This window comes from Alosa sapidissima, chromosome 7, assembly GCF_018492685.1.
Source record: "Alosa sapidissima isolate fAloSap1 chromosome 7, fAloSap1.pri, whole genome shotgun sequence".
Lineage (NCBI taxonomy): Eukaryota > Metazoa > Chordata > Actinopteri > Clupeiformes > Clupeidae > Alosa > Alosa sapidissima.
Window position 1 is genome coordinate 31429600 of NC_055963.1, and position 24966 is coordinate 31454565.

General features: G+C 46.7%; 1 protein-coding gene across 3 annotated transcripts in view; it reads left to right on the forward strand.

Annotated features, from left to right (window-relative positions):
* Positions 1 to 24966, forward strand: part of magi3a (membrane associated guanylate kinase, WW and PDZ domain containing 3a) — a 51807-nt gene that overhangs the window by 12351 nt on the left and 14490 nt on the right. For all 3 annotated transcript variants that reach the window (XM_042097911.1, XM_042097909.1, XM_042097910.1), the window contains exons 2-10: positions 7284 to 7400; positions 10178 to 10297; positions 11669 to 11869; positions 16721 to 16868; positions 17819 to 17898; positions 18362 to 18419; positions 19813 to 19913; positions 20743 to 20937; positions 22985 to 23518. In XM_042097911.1, coding sequence (XP_041953845.1) covers positions 7284 to 7400; positions 10178 to 10297; positions 11669 to 11869; positions 16721 to 16868; positions 17819 to 17898; positions 18362 to 18419; positions 19813 to 19913; positions 20743 to 20937; positions 22985 to 23518 — 1554 coding nt within the window. The remainder of the gene's footprint in view (positions 1 to 7283; positions 7401 to 10177; positions 10298 to 11668; positions 11870 to 16720; positions 16869 to 17818; positions 17899 to 18361; positions 18420 to 19812; positions 19914 to 20742; positions 20938 to 22984; positions 23519 to 24966) is intronic.

The window sequence follows — 24966 nt, forward strand, 5'->3', positions numbered from 1 at the left end:
TGCATACGCACACGCACACACACAAGCTACGCCACACTTGCGTGCACGCTGCTGGAACATGTGAGTGCAAGAGGCTGTCAGGCAGGCAGACACACTAGAACCTTCCAGTGCCTGCTCGCCTGCCTGCCTGCCTGCCTGGGTGGCTGACTGACGACTCCATACCTTACAGGTTGTGGATGGTAATGGCTGATTTCTCATGCAGCATATGCTGTGCCATCTAAGAGTGCATGAGTGAGAGAAAAAAGGGGCAAATAGAGAGAGAGGAGGGGAGAAAAGGTGTGTGTGTGTGTGTGTGTGTGTGTGTGTGTGTGTGTGTGTGTGTGTGTGTGTGTGGTCGGTCATGGGAAAGCAGTTCTCAGGCCTTGAGCGTGTAACTCAGAGTAATGGGCCTGACAGAAGGTTCAGCTGCTGCTCTCCTCTTCTCTGCATTTTCCCCTCATCCATCCTTCCATCTCTCTCTCTCCCTCTCTCTCTCATCTCTCCTGTTTTCTCGCTCCATTCCCTCTCCTCCCTTCTCACCCCCCCCCCCCCCTCTGCTTTCTTATCTCATTCCTGCTTTTCCTCCTTCACCCTGTTTCTCTATCCCCGCTTCTCTCTTCTCTTTGCTCAGATGACATAAGTTTTTTTTAAATGGAAATGAGAATGGAATTAAACCCAGTTCAAGCACCCGGTGACATCAAGGGAGCTCCAGAGAGAGATAGAGAGAGATGGGAAAGGGGGAGGGGGGGGGGGTCTGGTGAAGGAGCGAGAGAGAGAGAGAGAGAGGGAGAGAGAGAGCAAAATAGAGGTGGGGCCTGCCTCACGCTGTGGGACATGATTAGATAGAGAATGAGAGAATGGGCTTTGTGTTGTCTGGGTCGGTTGCGTCGGTAATAAAAGATGGAGATTTATTCAGGTGCTCAGTGATGATGAGAACTCTCGTAGTAAAAGGGGAGGGTGCGTTATGAAAGATGTATAAAGATGAAGCTCCGCTGCTCCACAGAACCACACACACACACACACACACACACACACACACACACACACACAGTTGATTGGCCTGCAGAGCTGGCTTCATCCCCCTGTTAATTGCCTGACACCAATGACTGTTCCAGAAACTTCCACCAGGACCACTGGCATTTTAAGTTGGAGGTCTAGCGCCTAATGAGAGCACAGACACACAATTTGCATAAAGCCATGCACACTTAGATTTCCATACACACACACGTAGGCACATGCATGTCCTGGAAGGTGGCTCTGAGGAGGCCATACTAGTGAGTGTAATAGTGTGTTTAAATAGAAGCTCCGTGGTAATTAAGTAGAGGCAGGAGCCTCCAGTCTCATCACTCTTTAATTAATGAGAAGCGCGGCAGCAAGTCCCTCTCTAATAGAGGAATGGCCCAGTGGGCCCCAGTCTTAATGCATGCTGGGATTGGCCCGCTGCATGGACCATTCCAAGTATGGCAGCTGGGAGGAGACAAACAGCACCTGCTGCTGAACCTGGACCCCTATCGTATGTGAGCCGTGTCAACTTAAGCACGTCGGCAGGGTTCCTTGCTCACAACACAGAAACAGAAAGACACACACACACACACACACACACACACACACACACACACACACACTCACACTCACACTCACTCCCTCACTGATTTATGTACACACACACACACACACACACACACACACACACACACACACACACACACACGGGTTTCCCCTGGATGGAGTTCTTGGCCCTTAAGCTGATAAGTGTTGCTGTATGTGTTTCTCCTGGCCTTTCTCTCTCCTTCTATGATGTCTCTTGCTCTACCTCTCTCATTCCCCTCTCATCCCTCCATTTGGTTTCCACCATATCTGTGCAGATGTTTGGGATTAGGCAGTGGGAGAGGAAATATGCTGGCCTCTGGAGAAAGGGCATGGCCAACACTGAGAGCTCTCTTACACACACACACACACACACACACACAGAGGCTTGGAGGGCTACAGAGGAGGGGCTGGTGTCAGACGTAAGAAAGGGACTCATGAGAAAACAGCTGTGGTGTGGAGAACCTCTTCTCTTCCGTTAAGTGTGTGTGTGTTCAAGAGAGTGAGTTTTTTTGTGTGCATAATTTCAAGCCTTCGAGATCTCAATCATAGCTTAACGCCTTACAAAGGTGTGTGAGTGTGCGAGAGGGATTTGGAGACAGCAAGGGACAGAGATCATAGGAACCAAACTTTGTACCGTGGGTTAATCTGTTTTTTAATTGACACATTTCACTGATGAGACAAGCAGTCACTGTCAGCCCAAGCCAATACACACACACACACACACACACACACACACACACACACACACACACACACACACACACACACAGTTGTACTGTACATACCCCCACCACACACGTTCTCACACTCACACACACACAGGAAAGCAGCAGAACAAGTATCCGTAGTGGGGGCAGCATAATGTATTTGGCCTAGAGAGCATTCCAGAGAGTGTGTGATGGAGTGTGAATATGTAACGGTCTGTGGGATTGGGTGTGTGTGTGCATTCTGATGAGGACATCAGAGGGCTTCTCTCTCTCTCTCTCTCTCTCTCTCTCTTTCTCTGCCCCATCCCTCTCTGCCTCTCTCACTCTATCTCCCCCCCCAACTCTCTGAAATAATCCTGTTTGGAAATATTTCACAGCAAAAGAGGATTACTTTGTAGAAGCAGTTTTTCCTCTTTTTCCCTCTGTAGTGTGTGTGTGTGTGTGTGTGTGTGTGTGTGTGTGTACGTATTGTATCTGGTATCTGAGGGTGTGTTTGTGCTTATGTGCAGCGCATAGGATGGTGCATATCACCAAAGTTAAGGCCAAGAGGTAACCGAATACAAATCACACACCAGTCTGGGACTAAAATGAAGGCATCAGTGCGCACAAAGACAGCCTCCCTCCTACTGAACACACACACACACACACACACAGAGAGAGAGAGAGTCGGTCCAAATGGCAGACACCAGGGCAGACAGGGAGGGAAGTGGACTTCCTGGCAGTGAGGCTTAATGCACAGTGTGGTTTTGGTCTACTGTGTCATGCAGGGAGAGCCACCAGTGTTCACCATCTGTTAGATTAGACACCTATAATCGTGTGTGTGTGTGTGTGTGTGTGTGTGTGTGTGTCTGTGTGTGTGTGTGTGTGTGTGTTGTGTATTTGTAATCTGTTTAGAATCATGGGTGTAAAATGGACCGTTTGGTGTACAGCAGCAGGGTTATTACATCTGCTTTTTTATTCTGCGACTTATGGTGTGTGTGTGTGTGTGTGTGTGTGTGTGTGTTTCAGATTCACTGGGAGGTTTCCTTAATGGCACAATGTGGGGGACAGGATCATTCAGAGCTGTGTGTGTGTGTCTTTGTACGAGTTTGTGTTTGAGGGAGAGTGTGAGAGAGGCAGAAATATGATCGGCCCCAGGGGATGCCTCCATGTTGCGCCATTCAGAGTTTTTCATGTAGTCAGATCAGTGTTGGAGAGCCCACTGCATGGGCTCCCACTGTAAACATATCATATCCATTCACCATGCTGTCACTCACATAGCATCAAAGTGCACATTTCAGCAGAAAGCCCAATGAAATGTAAATGACTATATTTCACACAGCAATGACTGGATACAGCTGTGGTGGCGGCTGTGCCCAGAAGCGCGTGGCTCCCTTCACGTGTGTGTGTGTGTGTGTGTGTGTGTGCGATCTATGTATGGCCGCTGTATGGACCTTTTTGTCACTCCATCAGGGCAACGAGCCAATCGGCGTTTATGATTTGTTTCCCCACGTGACGCGACTGCGGCAAATGGCGGTGGTGCGTCGGCCTTGCTGACTCCGCCGCGGGCTCGTACCCCCTCCGCCGTCCTGAGGCGAGCGAGCGAGCAAGCCTGGCTACGCGGACGGAATGAGAATGAGGAATGTGATTATCTCCAATTCCAGAAGTGTCAGCTCGAGAAGTGGTTAAAACAGAGAGGACAGGATAGGAGGGGGGGATGAAGAAAGCTAGAAAGTGAGGAAGAGAGACGTGGGTGGAAAGACTTTAAAAGGAATGAGTTATTGGATTGTAAGGGTCACAGTTTTGCTGTAATGAAACAGAAAGCACCAGCGTCATGGTGAAACCAGCATTTCTGATCCCCCCCCTTGTGGTGTGTGTGTGCGTGTGTGTGTGTGCGTGTGTGTGTGCAAGTGTCTCAGATCACCGCATCAGTTGTGTGAGAGGTCTCTGTTTGCCCATATCTGTCCATGGGTAGAGGACAGTGTTTTCTTAGCTTAGGCCAATACCTTCCAAATAATAGGGAGTAGGGCTTTTGTGCTTGAGTCATCAGTTTAGAATTTTATTTCCTTTAATATAGCCTCAGGTTAAATATGTGGACCAGTTCCATTTGGCAACATCTACTACTACTTGTACTACACATACATACCAAGGTGTGTGCGTGTGAGAGTGTCTAGAGTAGAATCGCTGACAATAATTAAAAATTGAGCCTGAGGTACGTCAAGTGGAAGTGTGTATATGTACGCTTGTGCCTGTGCGGTAGCCTCTGTCTGTGTGTGTGTGTGTGTGTGTGTGTGTGTGTGTGTGTGTGTGTGTGTGTGACTGGATGTATGTGCAGGAGAGTGTGCCTTTGTAGTGCTCCTCCTCTTATCTCTTGACTCACTATCAATGGGGACGGAGTAGCGACTTATTTTGTACAACTAGAACCACGGGTCTCTTTCAGGTCCTCCTGCAGCTCCCCACTGAGGCCTGTCCTACATTCCTCACCGCACCCTTTGTCAAACACACACACACACACACACACACACACACACACACACACAGCCCTTTTCCAAAACTCACATACTTTTGCAGTGTTGTTGTTGGCTTGAGTGTTGCTCGCTGAAACACACTCACACACTTTGCCTTAGTAGGTTAATCACAACACCATCACAGAACCTGGAACAATAGAGAGAGGGTAGGCTCTGAAGCGCTAACAGCCTCTTATTGTAATGCATGCCTGCAGGCTCTGCTGTATACTAGACAGAGCACTGAAATGCAATACATTTACATAACATTTACCCATTTGAGGATGTGTCTGCTGTGAAAACCCATTGAGGTGCACTAGACAGATGTTTTATCTGATGCTGTATACATTCCTTGTGCCACTATAGCACCATGACATACTATAGATTCACATATAGGTGATGTTAGTTCCATCCATACTAATAAGGCGCTAGGTATCCATGGAGAAAGCTATTTTCCGAGGTGTGAAGTATTCGGCGGACCAGATGGAATTGTATAGCTCATTATAGCGTTCTAATGCACGCCTGTGATCTGAGGCGTCATCTCTGAGAAGGGGGACACAGCCAGATGGTGTTTACGAGTTGATTGGAACAGATAGAATAGTCCATAAGTAATTTATAGGTAATTCATGAGAGACAGACTCTGTGTGAATTGACTTGTGAGGATCTCCTTGTCTTCTCCAGTCAGAGTGAGGCGGGTGGTTGCACAATACTCAACTTCCTAGTGCCCATCGGCCCATTATGAGGAGGAAATTGGATCAGAATGATATGCATGGGAGGAGGAGAGCAAGAAGTTAGTCACTTCTCTCCAGTAAAGAATGTAACCGTTGATTATCTTCACTGTAGGATGACTCTCAAACACAGTAGTCAGTCTATGAAAGAACTGCAATGAAGGATGATAGTTTTGAGGACCTTAATCAAATAGAAATGTTCAGGTGTCAAGATCTGAAGCAGGGGGCCATGCAAGAAGACCAACTTACAGTACATGACGGAGCAGAAGGATTTCAGAGATAATTGTGGTTAAAGGGTTTACACTAGTTCTTGGTTTCACACCAGTTCAATGTGGGGATTGTTTGGTCAATAAATTAATGACTAAGTACTGTTTATTTCTGAATAAGAATTCCATCTGCTTCTTGTTATCAATATTTATGACTTCAGTGAAAAGTTGGTCATAGTACTGGTCAGGCCTCGGTACAGGCTAAGAAACCTCTAACAGGCTTAAATACATCCCAGCTGTGCTGTTTATTCCAGAAATATGTATCAAAATATAGATGAAATATATCAAAAAGGACTACCATGGAATTCTGTGGGACTGGTCAAGTATGTCCTCCAAGCACACACCTCATTTTCAGCTTTTATTTGTATTGCCTCCAAATGACAAATGAAGAGCTGGGTCTCTGTCCCTTCGGCGCTCAAGTGTTTGTGCGTCGCTGTTTTCCCTATCATTTTGGTTCTAGAGTTCTGTTCTGTGTGATGAGGCCTCCACTTAAATACATGGCTGACTGCATGAATCCAGAAGGGATCTGTGTTTGCTCAAATGTTTGTCAGGACAGCAGATGGGTTTTGTGTTTTTAGAGGAATGTAGTGTGTGAGTGGTATGTGTGTGTGTGTGTGTGTGTGTGTGTGTGTGCGTGCAAAGAATGTAGTGGGGATGGCGTGTGTGTGTGTGTGTGCGTGCGAAGAATGTAGTGGGGATGGCGTGTGTGTGTGTGTGTGTGTGTGTGTCTGTGCGAAGAATGTAGTGGGGATGGTGTGTGTCTAATAAGAATGCAGTGGTCTGAGAGGATGTGCTTTGTGACTGCAACTGCAACGAGTGTGTGTGTGTGTGTGAGAAACGCTCCAATTTCAGTTCTAATGAGCCCCAGGTGCAGCACTTTAAGGCCTTTGCCGATCTCTGTATGCTCTTCCTCCTCTCTCTTTCTCACACTCACACACACTCACACACACTCACACACACCCTTAATTTCTTCCTCCTTTCTCCGCCTTCGTCCTTACCTTTTATCTCTGCACCTCTCTCTCTCTCTCTCTCTCTCTCTCTCTCTCTCTCTCTCTCTCTCTCTCTCTCTCTCTCTCTCTTTCTCTCTCTCTCCACTCTTTGCCCCTCTATCTCTCCTCTGTTCATGATCATCATGGTGCTCTTTCCCCCCTCTGTCTCTGAGTTGCGGGGTCAGTCTAGGCACTCCTGCCTTGCGTGTCCCAGAGGAGAGGTGCTGAGTTTCCTTTCCCAGAATGCACCGGGCTGCCTCCTGTTCCTGCCGCAGCCAGTCGGGAATGCAGTGCCTGAGCAGCCTGTGGGTGTGTGTGTGTGTGTGTGTGTGTGGGTGCATGTGTGTTTGTGTTTGTGGGTGTGTGTCTGCATATGTGTAGTAAGTTTGTAGTGTGAGTATGTGTTAGTTTGATTGCAATAGTCTGCTGTAGTTGGGAATAGGCTGTATTATGTCAACTATAGATATCTGTGTGTTCCTGACTTATGGGTCAAATAGCTAATAGCTAATTGCTAATGTGTGTGTTTTCTTTCCCCATACAGGTAAAGTTTTGAACACTGACCTGCGTCACTACCTGAGTCTGCAGTTCCAAAAAGGCTCGTTGGACCACAAGCTGCAGCAAGTCATCAGAGACAATCTGTACCTGCGTACGATACCATGTGAGTACACACATACACATACACACACACACACACACAGTCCTGCAGAAACGGAGTCCTTCTATCCCTATTCCTTTTATCTTTCTTTTTCTCAACACCTTTTGAAAAACAGTTATCTGTTCTTTCTCAGTTCCATTTACAGATAGACAGACACTCACACACTCACACATCCACAAACACACACACACACACTTCCAGCCGCAAGCTCACACATACACAATCTGTATGCATAAGCCCGACACCTGCAGCAACACCCATATGCTCTCTCTCTCTCTCTCTCTCTCTCTCTCTCTCTCTCTCTCTCTCTCTCTTAAACACACACACACACAAACCCCCTGCAAACAACTCCCCACCTTCTTCCTGACACATGTCTGAATAAGCCCCCCTCACATGTCTCCCACACCTCCCATCCCCGCCCCAGCCGCGCTGCTCTTTCTCTGGGTTGCGTGTGCCCCCCCGTGCCCCTCCTCCTGCTCCCGAGCCCCAGCATTGCCCATGTTCTCCTGCTGTATGTGTCTGCTCCTCGCGGGATTACAGCGTTTAATCTCGGTTTGCTTGAAGCGAGACGCTAATCCAGCCCGGCTCCTCCAGATCACAGTGGCTCCCCGGATGACAGGAGCCGGAGCCGCAGAGTTATTTCGGGCTCCGCCGGGAATAATGACCTTTCCAGCTGAAATCATACGCGCCAGAGGAGGACGACCTCCTATCGCGGTGTCGGCTAGTTAGCGCCTTCCTGCTCATCATGTTTATTGGACTAACCTTTTTTTATTTCCCCTCTAAAGCTGATTTGTGTGTGTTGACATTCATAAGTGTACACACACACACACACACACACACACACACACACACACACACACACACACACACACACACACACACACACACACACACACGTACCAAAGAAACATTAGGCATTGTCACAAGCCATTTACTCCATCATTAATGTCCAAACAAAACAGTCACACAACACATCTGCATATTGAAGGGATGTGATGTCCCTTCACTAGCTATCCATGCACTCATCAGCACACACACCTCTCTCTTATGCACACACACATACACACACACACACTCACACAAACGGCCTTTCCCCTGACAAATGCTGCATCAAAATTCCAGCCATCACTGCAGTCGTGACCCAGCGCTTTTCATGTTACCTCAGCTTGACATATCCTCTCTATTCCAGTGGGGGGTGCTACAGCATGGAGACACTCTAGAGCACAGCTCTGAGACAGTTCCTCAGATCTCTCTCTCACTCTCTCACACACACACACACACACACACACACACACACACACACACACACACACACACATACATACACACACGCGCGCGCACACACACACACAGAGCACCAGCAGTCAGTCACTCCTAACTGGAGCGACACCCACACTCACTCCTATTACACTTCAAATGAGCAGAATCCTATTCAGGCTCATGGGTTGATAAGGCCCTGCCGATGTGTTAAAGGCTTTTCATTTTGCCCTTTTCTGGAAGAGTTAGTTGAAGTGTGAGATGAGAGCAGGTATCTACTTTCTTGGTTGGTCTGTCTGTCTGTCTGCATATCGCACCCACTCTCTCTCTTTCTCTCTCTCTCTCTCTCTCTCCCTCTCTCTCTCTCTCACTCACTCACTCATTCACACACACACACACACACACACACACACACACACACACACACACACACACACACACACACACACACACACACACACACACACACACACACACACACACACAGACACAGAGACGCACTCACAGCAGTATTGAGCTGATAGGGAGAGAGTTATTGCTTATTGCATATTGAAGATGAGCATTAGGGAATCAGGATGATTGCCTCTGATGTAATTACTGAGGAGATAATGGACTCAAGAGGCAGGTCAGTTAAGGTAAAAAACAAACCACTGACAACAAGTATGTGATCATTGCTATCCATTGTGATGCATGCAGACACACACACACACACACACACACACACACACACAGACACACACAGACACACCAGTCCTAGTCTGTGCCGTGAAGGACTCAGAATTGGGGATTATAGGTACTGTTTGCTGATAGTTCACCACATAATGGTGAGTCATGCCTCACTGACATGGCCTGGAAGTCAGACTGTCAACAACTGTACAATTGTAGAGTGTGTGTGTGTGTGTGTGTGTGTGTTTATATTATACATTACTATTACATTTGCAATAAGGGTTGTAACCGCAGCAGTGAGTCCCCGCTGTAATCGGAAGTCATCACATTTAGACAGAAAGAGGTCTGTGTTTACCCATAAAGTGTTCCAGCTACTGCTGTTAGACTGCAGTCACTTGTTCATGCATGACCAGTCAAGCAATGTGTGTGTCTATTTTTGAAATATGTGTGTGTGCTTACAGTATATGCGTGTCTGTCTGTTTGTTTTTTTTTTGTTTTGTTTTAAAGTAATGGTAGTCTTATTTATATCGCTGCTATTAAGCAATTTCAGTCTGTGCTTTATGATCAGAGAGAGACATTGAAGTGTTTCTAGGCGGGGGAGACGGTAAGAATGTCCACAGGACAAAGAGCTGAAACACAGGATGAAACGGAGTGGATAAAAGCACACAAAGACGTAAGATAAAGACTAAGCAGTGCGGTGTAAGACCTAAAATAAAATTCAACTAAACAGGATAAAAGAGGTAAAAACAAGATAGAAGATTCAAATAAATAAACTCACTAAAATAGCAACAGAACCGAAAATGCAGGTTAATATTTATTTATTTATGATGTTTCTCTTTGTGTTTGTGTGTGTGCAGGTACCACCAGGCAGCCTAGAGAGGGGGAGGTGGCTGGGGTGGACTATAACTTCATCAGCGTGGAGGAGTTCCGCATCCTGGAGGAGAGTGGGCAGCTCCTGGAAAGTGGCACATATGATGGTGAGCATTATGCTGTGTGTGTGATCATATCACATCTATTATCTCAGTGTCTATGCCGTCTGTGTTTGTGCAGTTAAACCCTTCATTTGGCTCTCTTATGATCAGGGCCCGTATTCACAAAGAATCTAAAGAGGCTAAACAAATTTACAAAGAATCACAAAGAGGTTAAAAGTAACTCCTAACATACGGAGTGTCAGTCTTAACTCTAGGACTCCTAATTTTTAAGAGTAATTCACAAAGCCTTATAGTGCTAAGTTTGGGATGGCTTAGAAGTAGTTGAGAGGGCTCCTAGCTCACCAAGACCTATTCACAAGCAAATGTAAAGCATCTGTAACATTGCACGTCACAATGAAATGCACATGGTGCAGAATCAGTTACAGGAGATCTCAATCGAGAGGGAATAATTGCTAAAGGATGCAATAACACCACCAACAACATGAAATACCATTCATTATCAAGACTTAAACTAAACGACTGTCTGTCAACGCAAACATGTAATAGGCCTGCAGATCCATATTTTTAAACATTGCAAAGATACTGGGCCCTAATTTGAAGTGCAAAGCCAGTCTATGAGCAAAGTTCTCGTGCATGAACTAACGGCATCATGTGCCGTGAGAGCTTTTAGCTGACCCACCGATGTTTGTGCTAGGATCTTTCTCATGGTATTAAATTTGCAAATTGAATTTGCGTAGTTATTAAGCAAGCTTTAGTTAGACTTTAGACTTTTCACTTTGCCCAGCATTTAAATTGGGGCTCACTGTGTCAATCAGTAGTGTATTCTGTTACTATTTCTGTATTCCATGTGTAGCCTGTCATCTGTCTCTTTCTTTCTTTCTTTCTTTCTTTCTTTCTTTCTTTCTTTTTATTTCTTTATTTATTTATTTATTTATCTGTTGGAGACCCAGGTTTGAATCCAGCCTGCGATGTCCTGATCCCACCCAATCTCTCTCTCTCCCTCTTGCCTCCTTTCACTCTTCACTTTCCTATGTGAACAAAGGCAAAAAGCCCAAACATATACTTTTTAAAAATATAATAAATGTTTAGGAGTACTCTTAGCGATAAGTTAAAATGCTTTGTTGAATATGGGCCCAGATAGCCAGCATCTCTGTCTGTCTGTCGGTCTGCCAGCATGTGCCTGTGTTAAGCTGATAATACAGATGGCAACTTTTTGAGCAATGTTTCTGGGCAGTGTTCCTGAATATTGTTGTTGGGGTTCATTTGGGTTCTGTAAGTAATCAGGGTCATCCAATCAGAACACATGGAACCGGTTATGTGGTTGACCGGCACCATTGCTCAGAATGTTGCCCCCATGCATCATCCCCCTGACTCCCTCTTTTGTGTGTGTGTGTGTGTGTGTGTGTGTGTGTGTAGGGAACTACTACGGCACTCCTAAGCCGGCGCTGGAGCCTGCTGGGGAGCAAGAGGCTGAGTACGGTGGCCTGTTTGAGGAGGACTTTGGGGAGGGCCAGCGTCGGAGGACGGCGTCGGTCAGCAGGATAGAGCGCAGCAGCTCTGCCCCTGAGGAGGACGACGACGATGAGCTGCAACCAGCCGTGCCCAACGGCCTCACAGGTCAGTGAAGATATATAAGACTATATATATATATATATATATAGTACCCTCCAGAATTATTCGCACCTCTGCTAAAGGCTAAAGTTGACTGAGAACCGGTATAAAAAAATTATCTGTTGGTGATTTATTGTAATCCCACAATGAAAAAAAATAGTAAAAATCCGACCTTGAAGGGAAGCAAAGTTATGAGTTTTGAGAAAAAGGAAAATCTCATAAAGAAATAAATATTTTTAATGAAAACACGTCACACACACACAAATACACACACACACCTACTACACATAGACACAAACACACACTAGTGATTTAGTACTCGAGTCCGGTCTCGAGACCAATTTCTGCTTTCTCGCCTTCAAAGACTCGGTCTCGGACCACAGTGGGAGGAGAAGGACTCGTAATTTCAGACCGAGTCCTCGAGACCAACGCATTTTTTATGTTCATATAAAAAAACAGACAACACATAACAACAATAATAATAAAATACAATGTTGACCGCCATTATTTGAAAATGACATCCCATGGTGCAATGCAAAGATACTGCCGTCAGAGCCGTTTATTTATCTCTATGGCTCTGCTGCCGGTGAGTGTCTGTAGGTCAGCATAGTCCATATCAAGATGTTAAGACTGCTCCTCTAAACAATTCCCAATCTAGCTTAGTCTGTAGGCCTAACTGTTGATTATTAACTGGGGTGATATTAAAGGAATTATCCGGAGTAAAATGCACTTTAGATCGATTTACGGATGATTGGGAGTACATACGTTGAGTTGACATCCAAATCATGTCATTCGGATGTGTTTTGAGAAAGTTCGATGTTACCGTTTTTAGTCAAAGCTCGTTAGCGTGGAAGTGAGAAGGGCATATTATTTCGCCGCTACAAAACGCTATTTTTATACCTCTTCTACAGTTCCAAACAACATTGCACTTACGTGTAAAGCCACGCCGTTTAAAAAAAATAAAATAAACATAGTCCAGTCCATACAACTTCATTTCAATTTCAAAAGAAATACTGGACTATTTTTTTTTTTTTTTTTTTTAAACGGCGACGGAATTGTGAATTTCCAGAGCACACTTGGCAATCGACTCCTACGGACTTTCCCCTTAAGATGGCAGCAAAGATGGCAACATTTCCAGAAAGGTACTGGTTTGATGAAATTCATTCTGGACTCTCTATCCGACCACATAAAGACCTCGGGATACTTCGGTTTGGCTTTAGGGACCCTCTACTCACTACCACGTAAGTGCAATGTTGTTTGGAACTGTAGAAGAGGTATAAAAATAGCGTTTTGTAGCGGCGAAATAATATGCCCTTCTCACTTCCACGCTAACGAGCTTTGACTAAAAACAGTAACATCGAACTTTCTCAAAACACATCCGAATGACATGATTTGGATGTCAACTCAACGTATGTACTCTCAATCATCCGTAAATCGATCTAAAGTGCATTTTACTCCGGATAATTCCTTTAAATTATGAATATTAAAACTGAATTTTTTTTATGGTCTTGGTCTCGACTCGGTCTCGACTCCTAAAGGATTCGGTCTCGACTCGGACTTGCTTCCTCAAAGACTCGGTCTTGACTCGGACTCGACTGTATTTGAAAACCAACAGACTCGGTCTCGACCCTTCAAAGATTCGGTCTTGACTCGGACTCGGCATAGGCGGTCTCGTCCCCATTACTAACACACACAGTGTACATTTACATACACACAGTATCTGCATACATACATACACACATATGCACGCGCGCATGCACACCAACTGCACACACAACTGAGCACTCACCATCATACACAAGCATAGACCTGCTATAGTACCACCTGAGGACGTCTCAGCCACTTATCTGACATATTTGAAATCGTTAATGTCCGTCTCTGTGTCATTTGCAAACATGTACTGTATCAGCTGTGCCTGACACACTGAAGACATAGTGGAAACATTTATCACATGGTTCTGAGTCATTTAGTAGCTGTTCTCATCCAAGGTCACATCCAGTGAGGTCACACACACACACACACACACACACTCACTCTCTGTTTGGCTTTCAGTCTCACTCCTCCACATTTGTTTATGTAAAAACCTGTTTTGGCTCACAAAGGCTGGGAAGTGTGTCCTGTGATTGCCATGTACCCGCATCTCTTCAGCAGATGCTTTTAACCAACAACAACAACAACAACAACAATTTGCATTTATAAAGCGCTTTATCAAGGAACCCCCAACCTCATTAACCATCACCGATGTGTAGCACCCATTTTGGTGATACACGGCAACCATTATGCACCAGAACGCTCACCACACACCAGCTTCAGGTGGAGAGTGAGGGAATGAATGAATGTGCCAAGTTGGGGGATGATAAGGGGGCCAGATTGAATGACCTCGAGTAGAGGCAGTAGTAGGGGGGCGGCCATTTTGATGTGATGTGGTGGTCCGTGTGTGTGTGTGTGTGTGTGTGTGTGTGTGTGTGTGTGTGTGTGTGTGTGTGTGTGTGTGTGTGTGTGTGTGTGTGTGTGTGTGTGTGTGTGTGTGTGTGTGTGCGCGCGCGCGCACGCTGTGGTGGTCCCTGGGAGTGGATCAGTGGTCTCTAGCTTGTAAGATGAGCCCACTGTGGGAAGCCCCAGCACTAGTGGGATGCTGGAGTGCTGTGGGTAGTCTACAGTGGGTGAGAAGATGAAGATGAAGCTGGCCAAGGAGAGGCTCTGTGTGTGTGTGTGTGTGTGTGTGTGTGTGTGTTGTGTATGTATGTTTGACAGCCACGTGCTCCAAGGTCTCACTCTGGTGACTCAGTTCTCTGCAGCCTTGGGCTATTGTTACATCTCTCTCTCTCTCTCTCTCGCTCTCGCTCCTTCTCTCCCCATCTCTCTATCTTTCTCTTCCTCCCTCCCTCTTTTCTTCCTCTCTCTCTTCCTTTTGCTCTCTTTCTCACCCCTTTCTCTTTCCTACTCACTCTCCCTCCCTCCCCGATGGCACTCTCATCCCTCTCTCTCTTCCTCTTCTTTCTCTCTCTCTCTTTCTCTCTCCTATTCTTGTATCTGTGGGAGGTGCAGTACAAGGCTGTGTGGCTTTTTGGCTCTTCCTGTATGTGCTAAATAGTACTCCTTCCCTTTGCTCAGCATCTATCAACCAGCTCCACGGCACACTTAGAACCACCGCGGTTGTAGTTCGCCATAAAGTCATTACAGTTGTGCTGAACATCAGTCGCTATGGGAATTAGCTTTAGCCCTTTCCACTTAAGCTTTGAAGCTTTGATGGAGCACTCTCTCTCAGAGACCCAGTTTAGACTTGGAATTGAAATATAATTTCTCTTTGGACATCTTGACAGGTTTTGATGAGAATGTGCTTGCATTTATTTGCACTAATCCTTGCACATCAATCCAAAGCAGACAGTTAATTTGCTTTATATACATGAAAGATTGCAAGGAAGATTAAATCTTAATCAATATGATATCTAGTTCTGATGCCAGTTATATATATTTGTATGTACTAAAAGGCAAGTGCAATTGATGGCAATTGAGATATATATATATATATATATATATATATATATATATATATATATATATATATGCAAAAAGTTAAATTGAGGGTACCCTTACTGTACTTGTGGTGTGGTTGACTGTCTTTTTTTCTAACCCAGCTCTAAACAAAGCCAAAGCGTTTACTGTCTGTAGCCGCAGTAAGCAGTTCAGTCCCTGTAGGTGCAAAGTGCAATGATTAACGGTGCCATGTACCTGTGGTGTGTGTGTGTGTGTGTGTGTGTGCACGTGTGTGTGTGTGTGTGTGTGTGCACATGTGATGGTGGTGTGGGGCATGAGCTGGTTGTTGTGTGTCTGTGCTAAGTGATGTCAGCTCCTGCAGCCTGATAACCAGCCCAGGCGTAACTGTGACAAAGCCTCCGGGCGGGTCTCTCCTCTCTGCCAGGAAAAGTAAACAGAATTGTGGGATCACGAGTGAACAAGGACACACACACACACACACACACACACACACACACACACGTGTACATGCAAACACAGCTGATAACCCACATACAAACAGAAATGCAAACAGGACACTCTTGCAGTGATGCCACCATGTCAGTGTTTATGAGCCGTAACTATGGAGAAGTCACCACTGACATTGCACTCACCCCGATAGGCACACACAGATGTACACACACACACACACACACACACACATACAAGTCAAAGTGAGTGGTTGTGTGTGTGCTGTTGTGCGCTGATGATGAGTTTGAGTGCATGCTCATTTGTGTCTGCATTGCTTGTTTTGCTGAGATCATCACAGATGTCTGTGAAATCATGGCTCTTACACAGCTGTTTCATTGTGTGTGTGTGTGTGAATACAATGAATATACTGAACTTGAGAACATGTGCATGGCTATACCATTTTTTAATGTTCAATTTTAACATTAACACACACACACACACACACACACACACTCTGATGATAATCGCGTTAGGGCTGTGTGTGCTGGTCAGCTCTGCTCTGCCCCCCAGGCCTTCCTCTCTCATCAGACCTCATGCAAATCCTTTCGCTCCTGCAGCACTCCCCCATCTCTATTTCTGTCTCTCTCTCTCTCTCTCTCTCTCTCTCTCTCTCACTCTCTCTCTCTGACTCTCCTGCCCTCTCTCTCTCCACCCCTCTTCTCTCGTTCTCTCTCGTCCCGTCCCTCGCTCACTCGAGCCTCAGCAGGAGAGAGATGCAGAGGTCGCGGAGCTCCAACGCCACCGCTGCTGCCGCTGCTTCTGCCGTTCGCTCACCGTCTCTGTCTCTCTCTCTCCACCTGTCCCCCTCTCCCTCGTTCATCGGCGCCTCGCCGTCGCGGACGCCGACGCCCTGCGTGTGTGTGTGCGTAGTGCCGGAGGATGGCGGTGGGAGCGGCCGGCGACCGGTGCCCAGCTACACACACCCACGCAACGCACTGGAGGTGGAGCCCAGCCTGGAGCCGCTGCCGGGCAACTGGGAAATGGCCTACACCGAGACGGGCATGGTCTACTTCATCGAGTGAGTACACACACACACACACACACACACACACACACACACACACACACACACACACACACACACACACACACACACACACACACACACACACACGCGCGCGCATGCACATACACGCACATACAGTACACACACACTCACTTACACACAGGTGTCGACTCACACACACACACACACACACACACTCCAGTGCCAACTCTGGCTCTCATCTGCTCACTATCATAAACGCACAATCGCTCTGAGTCACCCTTCGACATGCATCTACACATCCTTGAGCACGCTCAAATACACTCACACACAAACACACACACAGCCCTCATTCACAACGATCTTTCCCCCAGACACACACACACACACACACACACACACAGCCCTCATTCCCAACACACACAGAGACACAGAATGTGATGTTTCCTGCTTTTATCCTGCAAGGCAAAGAGGAAGTATGCATATTTTATGTATATGTGTGGCCATGCAGAGGCTTGCTTGCTTGTGGGGGGATTACGTACATGTGTGTGCAAGTACATATGTATGTATGCTATGCATGTACAATATGTAAACATGGTTGGTGTATTTAATTCCTGTAAACTGGCTGTTGTTTTGATATGTTTCTTACACGGGGTGTTATTTGGGATGTTGTTTATATCGTGTGTATGTTTTGATCCGGCGTTCAAGGCGTGTCCCTAACCAATACCATAATGAGGGCCTGGCCATGGCGTGACGCGCAGGGGAGAGTGGCTTGCTTTGTGTTCTTTTCGGTTCTTAAAGTTTGATACTTGTTTTGTAAATATTCACATTATTGAATAAACCCCTACAGGGTTGTACATCGTTGCACTCTCTCTCATCACTCTCTCTCTGTGTTTTTGTTACTATTTTGAGCCAGTAGAAACAGTATGTGTGTGTTGTTGTTGTTGTTGTTGACGACATCTCATTTTGTATGTGCTGCGCAGTCACAACACCAAGACAACGACCTGGCTTGATCCCCGACAGGCCAAGAAAGCCAAACCTCCCGAGAAGTGTGAGGATGGAGGTAGGATATTGTAACCTCACACACACTCCACGTACCACACACACACACACACAAACACACAAATATTTCTGAGTGCCTGTTTTGTTGTGTTTGTTATTGCTATGTGTTTTCACTGGGTTTTAGGAGTATTCTAGTCTGTGGGCGGGAAATGTCTATAATGTGAAAGTGAACACATGTTTGTAATTGTCCACTTCCTAGTGACAAGCTGAAGTACATACTCAGAGCGTGGTGGTTCAGATGTGTGTGTGTGTGTGTGTGTGAGAGAGAGAGACAGAGAAAAAGAGCGAGTGAAAGAATGTCTGGTGGGTGAATGTGGTTCACACAAACACTGAGGCTCCTGCCAAGTTGTTTACATCTTTCTATCCATCTCTCAAATCATTCACTCACCCCCTCTTTCCCATATCCTCTCTCTCTCCCTCTCTCTCTCTCCCTGCCACTGTGTCTGTCGCTCCCACTCTCCCAGAGCTGCCGTATGGATGGGAACGGATAGAGGATCCGCAGTATGGAGTCTACTATGTGGAGTGAGTCTTCCCTTCCACTTATCTGGCCTCCTGTCGAGTCATTGTTTCTTAAGTGTGTGTTGGACTGTGTGCGTAGTGTGTGTTGTCTATGGATTTCCAGTGTGTGTGTGTATGTGCCTTTGGCCTTTGTGTGTGTGTTTTTATGTCTCAGCGGGAAGCAGGAGGAAGTTCAGCACAATTGATTTCAGTGCCACTATTGTGTTAAGAGCACCCCCCCCCACACACACACACACACACACACACACACACACACACAGAGGCTTCCCTCCCTCCTGTGATTTTCTCTTTGTTTAGAAGAGTACACCCATAATGCCACAGCTCTTTCCTTTGCTCACTACACTACAGAACATCGCAAAGAGGGGCACAAATCACACAAGCACACAATACACACACACACACACACACACACAGGGACACAACATGTACACAGTATATGTACAACATCATCTCCTGAGTGAGTGTGTGTGTGTGTGTGTGTGTGTGTGTGTGTGTGTAGTAGTAGTAGTGATAGTAATGTCCCCGCTGTGCGTTGCCAGCAGTAGCAGGGCTGAGGTGGCGCTGGGCTCTGAGCGGTGACTCATGGCGGGCAGACAGAGGAGGTGTCCGCTGTGGACAACACACCAGTACATGCTCTTCCTGCTGCTCCACCAGCCTTATTCAAAGCAGGACTTTGCATGGACGCCCAGATAAATGTCAAAAGCACGTAGACATGCACAGCACGGGCACTTTCACTTAGGTTGCCTGCCTACACACACACACACACACACACACACACACACACACACACACACACAGTCAGATAATAAGTTTAATGCAGCGGACCTCTACACACTGTGTCTGCTGTATTAAACTTACTCTCTGACTGAGTGAATGAATGTGTGTGTGTGTGTGTGTGTCTGTGTGTGTGTGTAACTGTGTATATATGTGTTGGGATTAGTTGGTCTGTGTGTGTGTACTGAAGGTGTGTGTCATCTTGCACACTTGTACACTTTACAACTTGTTGTTGTTGTCCTGAAAACACAACACTTCTGCTGCTCTTACATAACTTGCACCACTATGCCACTTTCTTTCTTACTTAGGTCAAACAGAACTACCCAAGCCTTTTATTGGCCTGACTTTGCACTAGTATTTTATTGACTGTCTATGCACAATTTCAACCAAATTTTGCTGCTCTTATTTTTTTCATTATTATATGTGCCCTCTTATTTACTTATTTACTTACTTTTTTGTTTACTTGAATGTTATGTTTGTCTGTGGACTTAAATTGGTAAAATATGTCTTGTCTTCACCGTGGGATAGTGAGAAACGTAATTTCGATCTCTTTGTATGTCTGGAACATGTGAAGAAATTGACAATAAAGCTGACTTTGACTTTGATGTTGTGTGTCCCGTAGTCACATCAATCAGAGGACTCAGTTTGAAAACCCGGTGGTGGAGGCCAAGAAGAAGCTGGCCCAGGAAGTGGCCGCAGCCGGACAACCCAGCCAGAACCCAGGTAGCACACACACACACACACACACACACACACACACACACACACACACACACACACACAGCCCTCATCTCCTCTCCTCTCCTCTCCTCTTATCCCATCTCATCTCTTTCCCCGGCACTCTTTCATCTGTCTCTCTCTTTCATCTCTCCTCCCTCGGCCTGTCTGCATCTGGATCCTCTTGTTATTCCTCTCATTCTCACTCACTCACCCACTCTCTGTCTCTCTCACTCTCCATTTCTCTCTCTCTCTCTCTCTCTCCATTTCTCTCTCTCTCTCTCACTCTCCATTTCTCTCTCTCTCTCATTCTCCATTTATCTCTCTCCTTTTCTCTCACTCCATTTTTCTCTCTAACTCACTCTATTTCTCTCTCTCTCTCTCTCTCTCTCTCTCAGTTTCTGAGTACATAACCTGTTTGAGTGATATCTTCTGATATATTTTAAGTTTGGCTTCTTGTGGGGGGGTGGGTGGGTTAGGGGTTTTTGTGTTTCAATATGAATTGTTTTTACTTGTACGTTTCATTTTGACTGATAATAAAGTCAAAGTCTGTCCCTCTCTTTCTCCCCAACCCTTATCCCCCCCCCTCCCTCCCTTACTCTCTCCCTCCTTCTCTCTCTCTCCCTCCCTCTCTCTCTCTCCCTCCCTCACTCACACTCTCTCTCCCTCCCTCCCTCACACTCTCTCTCTCTCTCTCTCCCCCTCCCTCCCTCACTCTCTCTCACTCTCCCTCCCTCACTCGCTCTCTCACTCTCTCTCTCTTTCTCTCACTCTCACTCTCTCCCTCTCTCTCTCTCATCCTCTCTCCCCCCTCCTCTCTCCCCTGTGTGTTTAGCGGAGTGTGTGTGTGGGGGTGGTGGGTTCACGCGGGACCCCGGGGCTCTGCGGGGGACTCTGCTGCGGGCCGGCCTGAGGAAGAGCGCCGGGGGCTTCGGCTTCACCATCATCGGCGGCGACCGGCCCGACGAGTTCCTCCAGGTCAAGAACGTCCTCAACGACGGCCCGGCCCAGTACAGCGACATAGCACCTGGTGAGAGGACACACACACACACACGCACAAACACTCACACACACACATACAGTTCATAGACATCGATTCATCTAGATGCATCGGTTTTTATTTTTGTGTTTGCATTAAAAATAACAATGTTTATCAAAGTTCCAGTGTGCTTGGTTGTTGTTGGTGGTGTTGAAAGAGACATAGCATAGTGTCATTCTGTCATAACAAGTTTATGTAAGTTGAAAGTGTTAGTTGAAACACAGATAGGTTCTGTTTGCCTTCTAGGTGATAGGACGCTTATCTAGCCAGTTAATTGTGGTTGGATAAGGTGAGCATTGTGTAACCGCTGATACAGGAAACAGTTTAGCATTCAACACCTATTTCAACATGCCAGTTTGCATTTGATCGAAACTAAAAAGAAAATACATGCAAATATCCTAAACAAAGATGTGTAAACACACTGCAGTGTCAGTCAATACTTTTCAGATTTAATAAATGGATACAGATGGTCCAACAAATGTCTATTTTCACCATAAGATCTTCATAATGTACATTTAAGATTCATTTAAGATTTATTTAAAATTTGTTAGTGAGGTGAGTTTCTGCCTTGTTTGTAGCGGTGGAGACAGTTTCTTCCTAGTCTTTTGATGCCTGCTTTCTCCTCCTTTTGAGATGGGTTCACTTCAAAGTTTCTTCCAGTGGAAGTTTTTATTTCCCCACGGAGGCCTGTGTGTTTTGCTCTCTGGCGTTTGTGTTGTGGGCTTAGTAAAGTGTATTCAGACAATTATTAAATGCATTAATAATTCCATAATTTGTTAATTTGCTTGAAAGATAAGAACCATTTGAACCATTTGTATTCCATGTATGTTTTAATTTATACATGGACCACACTGTCGATTTATTGCCAAAGAAATGTACTGATCGACATATTCACACTACCCATCTGTCAGAGAGATGGAATGGGCGCTTGCACTAAATTATTTTAATTAATTATGTACATACACACATGAGCATAGCTCAATCATAATTCTCACATTTTATATTGCAGTACATTTACAACCATTTATATGCCTGTGTGTGGGAGAACTAGTGATTGACTACACACATGCTTTGTGCATGCGCCTGTGTGCGTGTGTATGTGTGTGAATTGTCTGTGTACATCCTTATTCGCGCTGTCAGCTAATGGAGCATGCAAAAGCCATCAATAGAGAATTGATTGAGAAAAAGACCGAGAGAGAAAGGAAGGAGACTTCAGATGAGTCGCAGGTTCAGAGCGAGGGAAGAGGAAGAGGGATGGAGCAGAGGAAGAGAAGGAGGAGAGGAAGGGGAGGAGGAGAGGAAGGGGAGGAGAGGGTAGGGGACGGGGGATGTGTGCGGAACATCTCTGCTGCTGGATGAAAGCCCTGGGCCCCTCTTTAGAAGCAGCTCCCATCTGCTCGCCCCCAGAAAGCACCAGAGAAGAGTTCCCATAATTCATTCATATTCAGTTAGAGAACCTGCTTCATCTGTCTCCTGCCTCACGTGTCTGCTGCCTCTCTTCCGCCTCCTTCTCCTCCTCTCTTCCTCTCCTCTCTTCCGCCTTCTTCTCCTCCTCTCTTCCTCTCCTCTCATCTCATCTGGCCGCGCCTCTGCTCGCGTCTCCTGTCCCCTCCTGTCATCTCCTCTGCTTCTCCTCTTTGGATCCCTTTGCACTCCTCCTCTTCTCCCTCTCTCTAACCCTCCCCTTACCCATTTTCTTATTTCTCCTCATCATCTTCTTTTTCTCTCTCTTTTTATCCCTCTTCCTTCGTTCTCCCCTCCCCTCTTCTCTCTTTTCTCCTCACTCCACTTCTCTCTTCTATCTTCTCACTTTCACTCCCCTCCCCTCCACTCCTCTCTCTTCCCCTCTCTTTCTTCTCTCATTCTCTCCTCTCTCCTCCCCTCCTCTTTTTTTCTCTTATCTTCTCTTGTTTTCTCACCTCTCTCATAACCTCTGTCCTCTCCTCTCTCCCTCTTTTCTCTTCCCCTCTCTCTATCTCTTTCTTTTTCTCTCTTTTCTTCACATCTCTCATACCGTCTGTACCTCTTGTCCACTCAGGTGATGTGATCGTGGAGGTGGACGGCCGCTGCGTCCTGGGCAAGACCCACGCTGAGGTGGTCCAGCTCTTCCAGGCCGTGCCCGTGGGTCAGCAGACTGACCTGCTGCTCTGCCGTGGCTACCCGCTGCCCGACGACTCTGCCTCCAGCCAGGACGGCACGGCCAGCGTCGGCGGAGGGGTCATCGGCGAGGCCATCCCCATTCTCCTGCCCACCGTGGACGGGCAGATGCTGCCAGCCGACGTGCTGGTGTCCCCGGTGGATGGCATAGAGAGCACGCTGCTCCAGCCGCAGCTAGTGGAGGTGCCGCTGCAGAAGGGGCCCGGCGGGTTTGGCTTCGCCATCGCCGACAGCCCGCTGGGCCAGAAGGTCAAGATGATCCTGGACGCGCAGAGCTGCCGTGGCCTGCTGAAGGGCGACGTCATCAAGGAGATCAACCGCCGCAACGTGCAGACGCTCAGCCACACGCAGGTGGTGGACCTGCTCAAGGAGCTGCCCATAGGGGGCGCCGCCACGCTGCTGGTGCTCCGCGGAGGTGAGTGTGTGTGTGTGTGTGTCTGTGTGTGTGTGCTTGAAACTACCCCTCCCCTCCCAAGGACCTGTCAAGTTGGGGCACCGCAACACTTCTGGTGCAGAGGTGTGTGGGTGTATGTGTGTGTGTGTGTGTATGTATGTATATGCCTAATACTCCTGCAAAGTGCAATTTCATTTCTATCCAATGAATTGCTTGACGCAGAGCTTCTAGGTGAGTCAGGTAGAGCTGCCCAAGGTCAGACGGAGGCCCTGTGAATGACCGGCCACCGTGTTAAGGCCGTCATCTTAAATATACTCTGTGACATTTGCAATTAGGATATGGTAAAAAGCCTGTCTGAACACAGGCCCTCAGAAAGACACGAAAATATGCATAGACATGCACCCAGAGACGCATAGGGCCATGCACACAAACAGCTCCCCAGGCTCTAGCAAGGTGCCTGAGGGGTGTGTGTGTGTGTGTGTGTTTGTGTCGGTGTTGAGCTCTTTGAGTGTGACAGAGCTGTTAGCTGCTCTTCTTCACCAGAATAATTTGCCAGTCTAGTGAGAGGCCTATGCATACAAAGAACAGAAAGGACACACCCGGAATACTGATGGAGGGAGTCACACACACACACACACACACACACACACACACACACACACACACACACACACACACACACACACACACACACACACACACACAAGCATACACATGCACACACAGCATACACACATATACACACACACATACTCATACACACATAAACACACCATGTACACACATTATTACATGCACACAAGCCTGCACAGACATTTCAGTGCAGCTTTGAATAAGCTGGCTAATATGTGCAGTTGTGCGCTTAGGCGTGTGTTTGTGTCTGCATGTTTCACTTTAGTCACTTTGCTCAAATGTGAATGTCATGATTTGTGTACTGGCATCTGCTGCAAGGCTATGGGATGATCCTTTGATTAAGCGTGCATGCACGCTTGCAAGCAAACACATATGCACGCACACTTATGCACACAAACGTGCGTGCACACACACACACACACACATACACAGACATCTGCTGTGAGGAGTTGGGACGTCCCTTGCCCTCAGATTCACCTCGTATGTCCTAGTCAGCAGGCTGAATTATCACAAATGGACACACACACACACACACAGACAAACACCACTCATACACGTGACGGTCATAAATCTGCTCTTTTTTTTACTGCCCCCCTGTGGTGGATTGTCAGGATGTGTTTCCTCAGTCAGTCAGGGCGTCAATGGCTGCCCAGAGGGCTGGCTGGGGTTTTGATGGGGGATACACCCTACTAGGCCAAAAACAAGCCTGTGTGTGTGTGTGTAGACTGCAGGAGGGACTCTGCACCAGTATCTGGATATCAGTCAAATCCACTCAGCACACACACACAAGCACACATGAGTGTGAGACAAATTACTTTCTGCACCTTACACTTTCC